The sequence below is a fragment of the Canis lupus genome, chromosome X (assembly GCF_048164855.1).
Source record: "Canis lupus baileyi chromosome X, mCanLup2.hap1, whole genome shotgun sequence".
In the NCBI taxonomy this organism is placed as follows: Eukaryota; Metazoa; Chordata; class Mammalia; order Carnivora; family Canidae; genus Canis; species Canis lupus.
The window spans coordinates 97408045-97423121 of record NC_132876.1 but is presented as its reverse complement, the minus strand read 5'-3'; the positions used below and the strand labels follow the sequence as shown (position 1 = coordinate 97423121).

Here is a 15077-nt window from a genome sequence, read left to right as displayed (position 1 = left end):
TGTTATAAGAAAGAGTGTTCTTGGGACACAAAGTGATTTTCAACAAAATTCTGCAACATTAAATCAAAGTCACTTCTACATTGGCATCATGGTAATCTCTGCACTTTTAGGAATTTTAAGGCACTCTCCCTTTTTCTCAGCACTTTTTTTTAAAGGTTTTATTTATTTATTCTTTAGAGAGAGAGAGAGAGAGAGAGAGGCAGAGACATAAGCAGAGGGAGAAGCAGGCTCCATGCAGGGAGCCCAATGTGGGACTAGATCCCAGGACTGCAGGATCATGCCCTGAGCCAAAGGCAGATGCTTAGCGCTGAGCCACTCAGGTGTCCCATCTGCACCTTTCTTAATTTCCTTTAAGAAACTGCCCTTGAGACTAACAGGTTTTGTTTTCTCCATTTCGTTTTTTTTTGTTTGTTTTTTTTTTGTTTGTTTGTTTTCTCCATTTCTTAAGTAATGCTAAAAATTATTTCAGTAGTTATTTAGAAATCGCCAAAAGTGAATTGAAAATATATTTGATGTATTACTCTGGTTCAAAACTGGTATAAAACTTAAGTATTGAAGAATTTTTTTTGGCAGGTCTTAGATTTTCATTCTGAGGACAAATTTAAAAGAGGACTTCTAAAATCATTCCACATATTTAAAAAAGCACTCTAATCTTATAGTAAATTATCTGAAGTAGAAAATTCAGCTATATATGGAGAGATACATAGAAAACAAAATGCTTTTAAAAGCATAATTATGCTATTCTTATACATATTTTACACTATGAATATATGTTAAATATTGTTAGCACAATAAAACATACATAAACTATAAATTTGTATTGGTTGCATAATATAACACTGTATAAGAATGACCTGTCTTTATCTCAATTTTTGAGGACAAAAAGGAATAAATATTTACATGAGGTCATAAATGAAGTACCATGACTCAGCTCTTACTTTCATTTTTTATAAATTAAAAGATAGGAATGTATATATTTCATATGGTTATAAGTTTTACTCTAACTCTGAAGTTTATTTTTTTTTTATTTTTTTATTTTTCTAACTCTGAAGTTTAAACCTGAGAAAAGAAATTCTGGGCTTATAAATTTAAGACCTGAGATAGCCTGGTTTAGAGAAATCTCATTTTGTCCTTCAGCTCCAAGAGCCACACCAGGGAACTGCAGTTTTTGGTTCTATGCCAGCAGGGCTATTGTAAATTAGGGTTAGGGGTCCCAATGAAATATACCCAGAGAGAGACACTCTGGGCATTTATGTATGTGTCTGCCTTAACTCACAATTTTTTTTTCTTAACTCACAATTTTTACAATTACCTAGGAGTGTTAGGAAATTCTGTAGAAGACGAAAACAAGGCACAAAAAGTTAGAATCACTGTAGAGTCTATTTTTTAGTAATCACAAAAATTGTTTGATTGAATGGAGCAGCAGAGCTATGCTCTAGGTATAGCCCAAATTTGAGCCTAATCACTTAACAGTTAGACATAGGTATCTTTAGTGGCCTAACACATGAGAAGCTTAAAATTTGATCAATATAGTCAACCTATAAGGAATGTCTCAAATCACACCCCTAGCTCTTACTGCTCTTTGCTCTCCACACTAGTTAGCATTTTCCTTCAAAAGTATTATTATTTTCTGACAAAAATTATCTCAATAACTGCCTTAACTTCTTTTGTTAAAAAGAATGTGAACAATTAATATTTATTAAGGACCTGGTATGTGTCCTGATTTTTCTTCATGCCTTCTAAACTTAGAACTATGAGGGTAATAACCTAGAAAATGACATTATCACCAATCAGATGATCATTTTAATCCTGTCTGGGGTTTTAATTATCAAAAAAATCATTCCCTTCATTTCAAATTTTTAACTGCTTTTTGAATAATTATCTTAGGTAAGGTATGCTTTCCATTTGATTAAGAAATGAGACCATTTAAAAGTATAGATTTTACACAAGTTCATAAAATTTGAAAAGTGACAATATAATTCCTAGGGGGGAAATTGCATAGTGGCTACAAGCCTATTTTTTGGATCACACAATTTCATGTAATATGAATATGCTGTTATCAAACTCATCAGTTAAACCACTCAGCAACATAAAGCTAAACAATAACCTTTCACTATTTTGCATTGTCTATGTATTCATTAACTTGTCAACCCAATTGTGAGCTGTCTTATTTGCTTGTTTTTACTGTTAACCAAATACAGTCATGGGACTCATTAAAAGAAAAAAAAAAAGAATTGATCTCCTTGGAAGATCACTGAACTTTTTAATGCCAACATGGCAATTAAGGCAAAAAAAACAAATAATTCATACATAAAATGTATGCTCCAGAAGGCAGGCATGCCCCAGAGAAAGCTGGCATGCACAACAAAAAAAATTGTTTCATTGGTTATTATACTCCTGTAAACATATCCTGTGATATATGTAAAAAAAATCTTGTTTGGAAATAGCATTATGCCCAATTCTCATAAATCACATATATCTGGGAATGAATATAGTAGTATGACAATGACAATTTCAAAGAAGTTTATTCACAACTGATGTCAATTACATATTTTGTTCAGACAGCTTTTGAAGCACTGCTAGGAAAAATTAATTTTAATTCACTTTTTAAAAAGAAAAAAATGAAAAATAAAAGGGCGAGGGAGGCACTTCGGTGGCTCAGTCAGTTAAGCGTCTAACTCCTGATTTTGGCTCAGGTCATGATCTCAGGATTGTGAGATCCAGCCCCACTTGGCAGACTCTGTGCTGGGCACTAGAGCCTGCTTAATCTTCTGTCTCTCTCCCCCTGGCCCTCCCCCACCCCTGTTTGCAAGCACTCTAAATAAATAGAAAGAAAGAAAGAAAGAAAGAAAGAAAGAAAGAAAGAAAGAAAGAAAGAAAGAAAGAAAGAAAGAAAGAAAGAAAAGAAAAAGAAAAAGAAAAAAAAGAAAAGAAAAGAAAAGAAAAGAAAAAAAAGAAGATAGAAGAAAGGAAGAAATGAAAGAGAAGAAATAAAGAAAAGGAAAAAAAATGTTAGCTTTGTACCTTCACCTTACTCTAAAACAGCTAGAGTTAAAAAATAAAGTTTCCCCTGAGAAGACATTTGTAAAATGGGAAAAAAAATAAAAGCAACATAGAAAATGTCAAGTACATTATTAGGAAACAGGTATTCTGATGAAACCTTACACGTAATTTTAGTTTGCTTGGAAAAATACATTGTAAGAATTACTTAAAATCAGATTAAAATCAGCTTACATATAGTATATGATTGCTTATATTTCCAATGATTTCAGCAAACCTTGTTTTCTTAAATTATTTGGACAAATGCTAGTAAGATTTGCATTAAAATTGATTTCTCTGCAACAGATTGATAAAATATTCTAGCACATCCCATTTTCTTCCACTGGACTCAAAGATGAATTTCCTCTAATAATTTGCTTAGCATTTAAGAAAGAATAATAAAAAGCTCACAAACTCACTTTAATTTAAATTTGCATTCAGGAAGTGCTTGTCTGATATAATTCAGCTGATAAATATGAACCTATGTGTTTATCAAATCCCTAAGAAGATTATCTAAATCAACTCCGTGTAATTACCATTCACCATCTGTTCCACCAGGGCCTGAGCTGATCTGCTGGCATCTTGCAGTTTTCTGAACTTCTCGGCTTTTTCTCGCTCTATGGCCTGCAGCATGATAGCAAAGGTGAATATTTCAATACAAGGATTGTAAAACAACACAGTAATTATAACTTCTATTTGCCCTTTCAAGCCTTAAGATATTTCACTCTGTCAGCTTATCATGTGAATCTAAAGATTTTTTTTCACAAGTTTCTTGGCACCAGAAGCATCAAAATGACAATGAAAGCACAAGTCATTTTCATATTGAATTACTACTACTTTTAATAAGATTTCTACCCTTAACTCTTTTTATATGTAATAGTTTTTGATGCACTGTAATATAAGACCACAAAAAAAGCAAATCATAAGAAACATTGAAAGGATAAAGTGACAGATAATTAAAAATCAAATTTGTCTTTTAAATATATACCACTGAAATTACTCCTAATAACTTAAGTACACATTCTGTATTAAAAAATCAAATAGAAATTATTTTAAGTATATAAAAAACAGAAAAGCACACTAGCATGAATAATTTAGCAAAACCTCCATATTTATATACACAAGACTGTAGGTTAATTTTTCTCTCTAAAACTTTCAAAGTACTCCCATCTCAAGAAAAAAGAGATGCAGTTTCAGAAATCTTTCTAATTTCATTTGTTCATTTCTCCTTAGAGTTAACTTTTGAACTACAAAAACACAATGATTTAAATTAACAAAACCTAGCATTTAACACTGTTGGATTTAGCTAATAATGTCTCCCTCCCCCCCCACACACACACAAACACACACACACACACACACAAATACTATGATGTAATTGAACTATATTACCATAGTCATTAAAAATATGTGGCTATAACAATATATGTCCTAAAACATAACTACCTGTAGAAAAAGTAGGCTTTAAGGCACTTAACAGATAGTTAGAGCAATACTCCTATGACCAAATAATAGCATCATACAAATATTTCCCTTGAGTTTGTGACAGGAGGCTATTCTACATACAAATCTTTTTCAAAATTTTATTTAGATCAATGGGTATTTAAACAAATATTCTAGGGTGTAATACTGGAGTACAGGTAGGAGGCCTATCATCAACACATGCACACTCTGTAGATCATTCATTGTTCAACAGAACTCTGCAAAGATGAAAATATTATAGTTCTGTGCTGTCCAATACAGTAGCCACTAGCCACATGTGAGTACTGAGTACTTGAAAGGTGGCACGTATGACTGAGGGAAACTTATTTTTCATATAATATAAATAAATCTAAATTTAAAAAGCTACCATGTGTCAAGTGCCAATGTAATTATACAGTCCAGATCTAGTGTCTTCCCTTTGAAAGCAAATAAAGACAGGCAGGTAGACTAAATACAGATCTAGGGATTATGGCAACATCAGATATACATTCTGAGAAATAAGAAATCATCTTATTGCTAAACTAGACTATTTCCCAAGCACACCAAATGATGGGAATGCTCATACTATAATCCATACCTTTTAAATATTCAAAAAGATTCTTCAATTTTAAAAGATAACCACAATTGAAAGAAGGGCTTTTAAAATTGTTTTAAGAAAGAGTTTCATGAACTAGAATTATTGGATTGAAGGTCAATAATACAAAATAGTAAAAATGCCTGTAGACAATAATATATCCAATCACAAAAAAACTGCAACATATAAAATACTAATTAGAATTTAGCAAAAATAAATGAAATAAAATGCTATGAAGTGATAGTTTGGGTTTTAAGTATTTATACTCTACCATAAAAATACACAGTTTATGTTATGTTGTCAAGGGCAGCAAATGAAAAGTAGGTCCATCTCATCAGTAGGGAATTCTCTAAAAGTGATAGACACATTTTAATATCTTGGATTCTACTTGAAAATTTCAAAGCACAGAGATTGTGGTGTTTGGGGATTATATGCTCCCAGGATCCCATACCAATTAGCAGGTGAAACTTCTGCGTTACCTTGAAAGTCTTTTTCACAAAGGCATTATCAAATTGTTGACACAAGTATTTGCACAACCCTGGAAGATTCTAGCTTTCTAGTAGAATTGAAAAGTCCATGAAAATAAAGTAGCCACAACATCTTGCTAAAGGTAAGAACCTAGATGAAATTCCAAAATTTACATTTTCTCAACTCTCAATTTTTGTCTTCTAAGTTATCTGTTCCTATTAGGAAGCTTATTGGCACATGCTTCCCAACACTTTAAATTTATTCTCCATTAAAAGGTAAATGTTATTTGTAAAGGATTCTGAGTACTTTAGAAGAAAAATAAATAAGCACATTCTAAGTAAATATATAACATTCACAACTACCAAGAGCTATAGCAAGATGTGGGGTATTCCAAATTTGAACTATATCAGCAAAAGGGGAAGTGCAGAGGAAGAGAGGGAGAAGGAGAGAGAGACAGAGACAAGCAAAAAATACATATACGGCAACAGAACAAGAACAGAAATAGCCACTTGGTATTCTCCAAGTTAAACAGAGTTAGGGTTACCCTTTCCTATTAGAAGGGTTTCTATTTTAACTACACTGAGTTTTTGCTTTTTTATATATGAAATTATATAAGGAGCAGAATAAGGAATGCCTAGGTGACTCAGTTTGTTAAAGTCTGCCTTCGGCTATTATGATCCTGAAGTCCAGGGATAGAGCCCTGCTCTGCAGGGAGCCTGCTTCTCCCTGTCTCTCTGCCCTTCCCCAAGCTCCTGTGCAAGCTCTCTCACTCACACTCACTCTCCCTCTCAAATAAATAAATAGTCTTTTAAAAAATGAGAAAAAGAGTAGAATCAGAACACAATGTTGTCTTTATAAATGATGAAAAGAAATTACCACTGGCTTCCTAAATGTCATGATCATAATCTTTTCATTCTAAGCATCTAATGGAATAATCAATTAGTATGAGTCACAGAGGGAAAACTTCTAATTGATTATTTCAGGGGTAACTGGCTTAAATATCTAGTTTGGTTAATGACATTATTCCAATTTATTTATTTATTTAACCACACACACACACACACACACACACACACACACAAACAGTAATACAGAGTAGGTACTATTACCCTCACAATTTAACAGAGGAGGAAAATGAGGCACACAGAGGTGTGTTAAATATTTGAAAACACTGCCATAGCCATGATAAAAATCAAATTCCTTACACTGTATACCAAATCGCAGTTTATGAGCATTATTTCATATGTATTTCATAATAATTCAGTGGGTTGGAAGGAACCAACAGCATTTTATCCTCTTTTATACAAGAAAAAACGGAGCATCAGCAAGATTAAGTCATATATACAAGATCGTAGAAATAGAAAGTTTTAGATCCAATTTTAAAAGCCCAATCATCTATTTACAAGTTCAGCTCTTTCAAACACACTGCTGTTCTAAGGGTATTTCAATGAAAATTAATCAAACAGCTTCGAATGTATCCGACTACAACTCACAGCAAAGGCAACTTGATAGTTTGGATGTAGTCAAAGATGATATTTAAAATATTTAACCATTAATGCAGCATGGGCACCAAGCTATCAGAAGGAATGCCTGGTTACTCAGAAGGGACAATGACAGTCTAGAAGCTGATCAGAAACTCTGTGTACAGGTCAATTACTTTACTCCATTGCCAGATGTCTACTCTACAGAAACTTAGTAACTTGTGTGTAAATAGAGAGGCCTGAAAAAGAAGCAGTGGCCACCACATACCTCTCAGTGTTCCGATGATATCTGGGTTAAGTAACATCACTTTAAAGAGGAATATTGGAAAATAAAGAGATATTGGCACAAATGCACTCTGAGGAGTCTGAACAAGACAGTGAAGAGTACAGAAAACATTTCATTTCAGACGCAGTTATAGATAGTTGATTTTTTAAAATGAGAAAACTTAGGGTAGTAAGAAGACAGTAAAGAAGGTAATGAAAAGTTTTGGAGTCATTCTGTTCTCCGAAGGTTTGAATTCTGTCTCTACTGTTTACCAGCTGCTTGACATTTGGAAAGTGATTCAACCTTTCTGAGCATCAATATCTTCTATGTAAAATAACACTAACAATACCTACCCTTCAAGGATTCTGAGAAGATTAAATGAGGCTCTTCAAATAACGTATTTCCCAAATTGGGACAATTCTTACATAGTAAAATGGAAATCCAGAAATAACTAAGCTGTAACAAATAGAATAACATAAACTGAAAATGTTCCAAAGAGCCACATGTGGGCACCCGAATGAACGGTGATTTCAATCATCTTTAAAAAAGGTTTAGGAAAAAATCTTGGCCTAAGAGTGGGTTAGAGTACCTGCTCACAAAAATACAAAAATGTGTGTTGGGTGTCCAAATAACTACATATACAAAGTGCTAAAGAAGTTTACTAAATAAACATCACCAAAACTCCTTTTCTTCCTGGACCTGGACATATATGCATTCATTTTCAAATAAAATATATGAACTTCTGTCTTAAAATAGGTTAGATTAGTAGTTCCTAATGCTTCTAGTTTCTCTCATTTTCTCAGGAAAAATATATGTAAACTACATAGAAAAAGTAAAATAAAAATCACATGACCACCAAAAACAAAGTCTGGAGAGAAACATGGTTCTGAAAAAGGGAAGGCATGCCCCTTACTATAAAAGGGTATGTGCCACCAGGAGAAAAATTGGCCCTCCACATGTCTACAATGCAAAGTAAACACTAGCCCATGAAAGAAAGGAAAGAGAAAGACAAAAGAGAAAGAGAAAAACTGATCATCACACCTATTCCCTTATTTAGTTCCATGAAAACTGTTGCTATTAAGGACACCATTAGACTCCATGCTACTACATTCAATGGCAGATCCTCAGTTTTCAACTTACTTATCAGCATAATTTGATTCAGAGGATACCTCTTCAAAATATTTCCTAAGTTGGTTTCCTAGATGACAAGTACACAGTCTTTATCCTACCTCAAGGACTCCCTTTACTCAATCCCCTGTGCTGGTTCTTGCACATTTCCCTATATACATGTATAGAACTACATCTATACCTTCATTTTTTCAAGCCAAAAACAGAATCCTTCTTGACTGTTCTTTTTCTCTCAAATCCCATATCCAATCCCTCAGAAACTCCTGCTGACTCTAACCTCAAAACACATCCAGAAAATGTTATTACTGTGCTCACTACTACCACACTAGTGAAAAAACCTCCACCATCACTCAGTGGTCTGGATATTTCCAAATAGCCTACTAAATGGTATTTCTATTTCTACCTTTGCTCCCTGATGCTATATTCTCACAGCAGTCAGAAGAAGCCAGTCACAACAGACATCAACTCAACTCTCTAGTAGCCTCCCTTCTCATCTGAGTAAAAGCCCTAACCATGGTCCACTTGACCTTAACCTCCTTAATTTCTATGGCCTCTTCTGTGACTAAACACCCTGATTCTTCACCTCTGCCATATTTGTTTTTCTCTGATACTCTAGGTACGCTCCTCCTTCAGACCTATGCATCCACTCTTCCCTCTGCTGGAAATGCCCCTATCTCAGGAATCTATAAATCCCTCACTACCTTTAGATCTTTTCTTAAAGGTCACTTTGTCAGGGAGGCATTCTACTGCTAGTCTATCTACACACACACATACACACACGCACACACTTCCTAGCCCTCATTCCTCCTGTATTTTTGTCTTTGACATTTATCAGTAACATTCTATATGTATGTTGCATATTATTGCTTAATTTTCATCTTTCTCACTGGAATGGAAACTGTAAGAAGTCGGGTATCCCACCATTTGCTTCAACGTGGATGGAGCTGGAGGGTATTATGCTGAGTGAAGTAAGTCAATCGGAGAAGGACAAACAGTGTATGTTCTCATTCATTTGGGGAATATAAATAATAGTGAAAGGGAATATAAGGGAAGGGAGAAGAAATGTGTGGGAAATATCAGAAAGGGAGACAGAACATAAAGACTCCTAACTCTGGGAAACGAACTAGGGGTGGTAGAAGGGGAGGAGTGCGGAGGGTGGGGGTGAATGGGTGACGGACACTGAGGGGGGCACTTGATGGGATGAGCACTGGGTGTTATTCTGTATGTTGGTAAATTGAACACCAATAAAAAATGAATTTATTAAAAAAAATGGCGGGTATCCTCATGAATTCCCTTCCTCACACCATCTCCAGGGCCCAGAAGAGTGTCTCATACATAGTAGATGCATAGTAAGGCGAGGTCTGTTGTAGCATAATGCTTCTATATATGATATTATTGGCTCTCCCATCCTCCTCACACTTAAAATGCTCTTTGAAGGTGTAAATGTATAATAAATCATAGTAGCTATACATATACTGGTTATAGCAACAGCCTAGGAGTTTAGGAGCTGCATGTTCAATAAAGGAAAGCTTGATTAAATGAAAGTCTTCTAGAAGATCCAGATTAGATGGGGAGTTGGACACATTGGCCTGCTTTCCAACAGGACTGCTATGAAATCCTGAGAGCTGTAATAAACAATTACACAAATAGAAAACAAATAGTACCATGTAAAATTCATTACAGTCAAAATTTCATAGAATCTTACCTGGGTTGGGGAAAAGAAAAGAATTGGGATGGGGAAATAACACAATGCTTATAATATTTCTTAAGGAATAATGACACGATGCCATACTGAAAAAATTAGAGGGAGTATAAACTCCCAACACTGCTCTACCAAACAAAATTTTAGCAAACTTTTTTGGCATCTTCACTAAGGTGCCATGGACTCCATGAAAAAGAAACAGAAAATGGTAAGGCTAAAAGAAGCTGAAGTTAACAGGAATGGAATGAAATTTCAAGATCATAGAGACGTGGATATCAAAAGGAAGAAACTAAAAGTGCATCACCATGATCCAAATCAGTACTGGAAACTGTAATATGTAGAATGAATACTGAACAAAAAAGGAGAGAATGTTTCTTGACTATGGTACTAACCAGGATTCTCTGGGCCTCAGGAGAAGATAAACAAGTGTTCCAGCTGGCTAGAAGAAATATCATATTTTAAAATACCTTAATTAGGTTGTTTCTGTATTTTCAGATCATGTTATGTTATGCTGACATGTTGAAATGTTTTGTTGGGGCAGTCTGGGTGGCTCAGTGGTTTAGCGCCGCCTTCAGCCCAGGGTGTGATCCTGGAGACCTGGGATCGAGTCCCATGTCGGGCTTCCTGCATGGAGCCTGCTTCTCCCTCTCCCTCTGCCTGTGTCTCTGTCCCTCTCTCTCTCTCATGAATAAATAAAAATCTTTAAAAAAAAAAGAACTGTTTTGTTATCACTAGAGAATAAAAGTAAGAACTCTTTATTAGTCTCAGAGATTTGGGGACTTTTTTTTTCTCAGATATTTTCAAATATTTCAGCATCTTCAGTCTTTATTCCTCCTCCATGGCTCACTCATGCTCTCTCTCTCTGCCCCCTCTCTTTCTATAGCCAGATACATAAATATGTGTATATAGAGAGATAAATATGTGTAGATGTATATATATGTGTGTGTGTGATATCTTTGTATATATATTTACATTTGTATATATATTAGCTTTCCCCTTTTCTTTTTTTTAAGATTTTATTTATTTATTCATGAGAGACACACACACACACAGAGAGAGAGAGAGAGAGAGAGAGAGGCAGAGACACAGGCAGAGGGAGAAGCAGGCTCCATGCAGGGAACCTGACATGGGACTCGATCCCAGGTCTCCAGGATCATCCCCTGAGCTGAAGGCAGCGCTAAACCGCTGAGCCACCCAGGCTGTCCTCCTCTTTTTTTCAAAGCCAAAAGTAGCCCCTGAATGCTCTTTAACCATGACATCCACTTTGCTCTATGCGTTTCATCTTCAGTATTAGTCCAAGTATCTGTACTCACCACTATACAGAAAGATCTTTCATGAAGGGTACCAATTTTCTTCTTGCCAGGTGCAATGCTTCTTATAGTATTAAGTACCAATAACTAAAACTACCCCTTAGAAATCACCTTACTCAGGAAAACATTTCTGTCCTAGACATTATGATCTTTCTCTAATCTATTGTCCTTAGGAAATGCATCTTGCTTTTCTGTATGTCTGTCTCTCTGTTTATCTTCTATGTAATATGTGTGTGTGTGTGTGTACACATAGATAGTATTTTTAATCTTAAAAGTGTCTATTTTTATAATAGAATATATGCTTTTGAAATGAGTTTTCTTAACAGAAAAAATGAAATACTTTAGTCAATATATATTCCATATGTGATCATATGTTTAGAAGCTACTACTCAAATTGTGAAGTATCTAGTACAGATAATTTCAAGTAAAGAAAACAGAAGCTAAAAAAAGGCTTCAGTTGACCATTCCATATGAAATGTATCGTTAATTTTAAAATATATTAAAGGCCCATAAAAATTCTTAGAGATACCAGGAAATCATGGATTCTAAAATGTGTAACTTCAAGTGCAATATAAAAGGCAACTGAGTTGTATAATAATATAGAGAAAAAAGAAACATAATTAAGTTTTAAGCAAAGTATACAAAGAAGGGAAGTTTACTGGTTCTCTAATAAGTTGATTAAAAACACTCTATGACCTCTTCCTCCTTCTTTATCGGCATCTCTTAAAAGCCTCCTCCTTTCATGACATCTTCTCTAATTAATATGAAAGTAAGTTTCAGATTCCCCAGAGGCCTACTCTGACTTTAGAAGCAATTAATTTTCTATTCACTTAACATTCTATAATGAAGTTTTGCCCTTTGACAGAAAAAGTAATTTATTCACTCAAATGTTTATTCAGAAGTTGTTACATCCTTCATATTGGTAGCAGAGCCTGACATAAAATGTGCCCGAGGAACTGAAAAAAAATCACTTATTCATATAGTCAAATATCAACTGTGCTAAGTACCAGGTACTATATGAGGCACTGGCGTGCCAAAATCAAAGTAAGCCAAACCAAAACAAACAAAAAACAAAACCAAATTAAGTTCCAGACATTAATTTCCAGAAACCAGCAATCTAATCAATGTTATAATGGCCAGATCAGTATGGATAAGGTAACAGAATATAGGTCATGGCAGCCTTCACAAAGCAACATGAAGATACTGACTTTGTCAATGCCTTCTAGTCAAAGGCCATCAGGTACATGCCTATAGATAAAGTTAAGTTGATTTAGTTGTTGCAACAGGAGAGGCGGCATATAATAGCGAACTATGGGGTTGGATTTGGGACACACGTAGGTGAGGAGAATGGCCAAGGAAACAGGGTTTTGCCTTTAATTAGATGCTGTAACGAAATGCAGGTACTTCTATGACTGGACATCTTAAACATTTTTATCTAGATGTCAGAATCAATGTAGAGAGGCTAAAATTATGATTAGTAAGGCAGCATAATTTGTCACATTAGGGAAGATGAGGGGATATGCAGTCATTTCGGGTGGTTTGTACAATTTGAGGGGTCTGTATTGAAACAGGATTACAAAAGAGTTATGTTTTTGGCTTGATCCACCACAATCATGAATTGGCCTTGTCCGGTGCTGGCATTCTGAGCCCTTGTGCATATTCAGCAGGAGAATACCACAGATTAGCTGAAAGCAACTAGTATGGCTCTGAGCATCTCGAAGGACTAATTGAAGTGCTAAGCCAGCTCCTGACATCAGTGGCTACTTTTTGCTTTCTCAAATGAATATCAACAGAAGCATAACAGAATAATATTTATGTTTTAGTAAGTTCACTTTAACAAAAGTGATACGAAAACCGCTAAAGGAATACAAAATTAGTGGTGGGGAAGATGGCCTAGGGATTGTCACTTTAAACAGGTAACCCATCATATTAGCTTTAATCAGGGTTGTAGTGATGGGAATGGGGAGAATTGGACAGTTTCAAGAGCAGTTAAGGGAATGAAATTAACTGAACTTGGGTGGACTTGCAAATGGAAGGGGAAAAAAACCTAGGTGACCCAGTTAGCTTTTAGGTTTCTGGATTAGGCTGTTGGAAAAAAAGAAAGGAAAGACAAAGAATAAAGGAGAGCTGAGGTGATGAGATTTATTTTAGGTTTTCAGGCAAATATCCAATTAATGTTCTCTATTAAGTAATTAAATAAACTAGTTTGGGTTTTAAAGGGAGAAACATGAGCTAATGATACATATTTGGGGGCCATAAGAAAATAGGTGTTATTTGAATAGGAAGGAATGAATATAATCCAGAGAAGAGAAACAAGGGAAGAACTGCATAGAATATCAACAATAAAGGAAAAGGGTGATAGAAAAAATAGCCAAAAACGTACAAAAGGTAACCAGTAGATAATGGTATCCCCAAAACCCAGGGAGGAAAGTATTTCATGAAGGACAAAGAAGTTAAGAGAGTCTAGTCCTGCAGAAAGGATGAGTAACAAAGACACAAAAATATTCCTATGTGTTTATAGGAGATGAGGGTTTTATTAAGCATGTGGACATGTGGCTAAATAGAAGCAGGCTCCTTAGGACATAGATAGTGAAGATATTGAGAACACGACCACGAACACACACACAGATTAGCCTTAGCTAGCCAAAGCACCATCTTTTCCACCAAGGCAGAGGGAGAAAAAAGAGAACATGAGCACAAATACACATAATTTGATAGATATTACCTTAAGTAAACTACGAGGGAAAGTCATCTACCATAAATGGGGGGGGTAGTTTAGGAGATCCATTAAAAACTTGAAATAACTGAGAGAAATAGAAAAGAATTGAGAGAAATAGAAAAGAAAATTTACTAGGAATGCATGGAAAGTCAATGGAGAAGTACCAAAGACTCTGTCTAAATGTAGCATTTCAGAAACAGAGTAATGTCTGACAGTGAAACACCTACAGAATAGTGATGCAAGGATGTAGCTGAATTGAGGAGATTAGGGAAATGGAAACTTTTGAAGATAGCAAGACAACCAACATGGGCTGAGATTTCTAAGGATGAAGGCATAACTTGAGTGGAGAAGACTGTCATCTTGGTGCCAAAGTCTTCAATGAGAAAATAATATCATACAATGGTGAGTGACAGATAGCCACTGGGCATGAAACACAAGAGACAAGATATCTCTACACAGAGAGCAGTACTTTAGGAATTGGCTCTGGGAAGTGAGGAAACTAGCAATTCTAAATGAGTGGAGGAGTGGAAGAATCATTAGTCTTAGTGGTGTTCTTGAGGGTAAAGGTGGTTTCCATGTATGAATAGAACAAGTACATAGGATAGAAAGTTTGTTTTGGAAGAAGGACTTCAGAATGCACAGGGGGTGTGCATGGGAAGGCACCAAGGCAGAACAGGCTTGTAGAAGAGCAGAGAGAGGAAGATACCAGAAAGCACAGATGAGCAGAGATATGTATATTGTGGGGGGCAAACCCAGATAAAAGACATAAAAGAAATGTAGAATTAACTGGCTTGAGGATTTCCAACAGAACTTATTTAAAAGTTGATTTGGTGTGGGTGGGAGCAAGCATGGGTCCAGAAAGAGCCCAAGGCCTATTGACCTAAATAGCCAGTGTGAAGGCTTTCAAGA

The 15077-nt window shown here is 35.3% G+C and overlaps 1 protein-coding gene across 14 annotated transcripts in view; it reads right to left on the bottom strand.

The window, feature by feature from the left end:
* The window catches only part of DMD (dystrophin), a 2167959-nt gene that overhangs the window by 1351553 nt on the left and 801329 nt on the right, over positions 1–15077 (bottom strand). For all 14 annotated transcript variants that reach the window (XM_072818058.1, XM_072818060.1, XM_072818056.1 and 11 more), the window contains one exon: positions 3576–3663. In XM_072818058.1, the coding sequence (XP_072674159.1) occupies positions 3576–3663 (88 nt within the window). The remainder of the gene's footprint in view (positions 1–3575; positions 3664–15077) is intronic.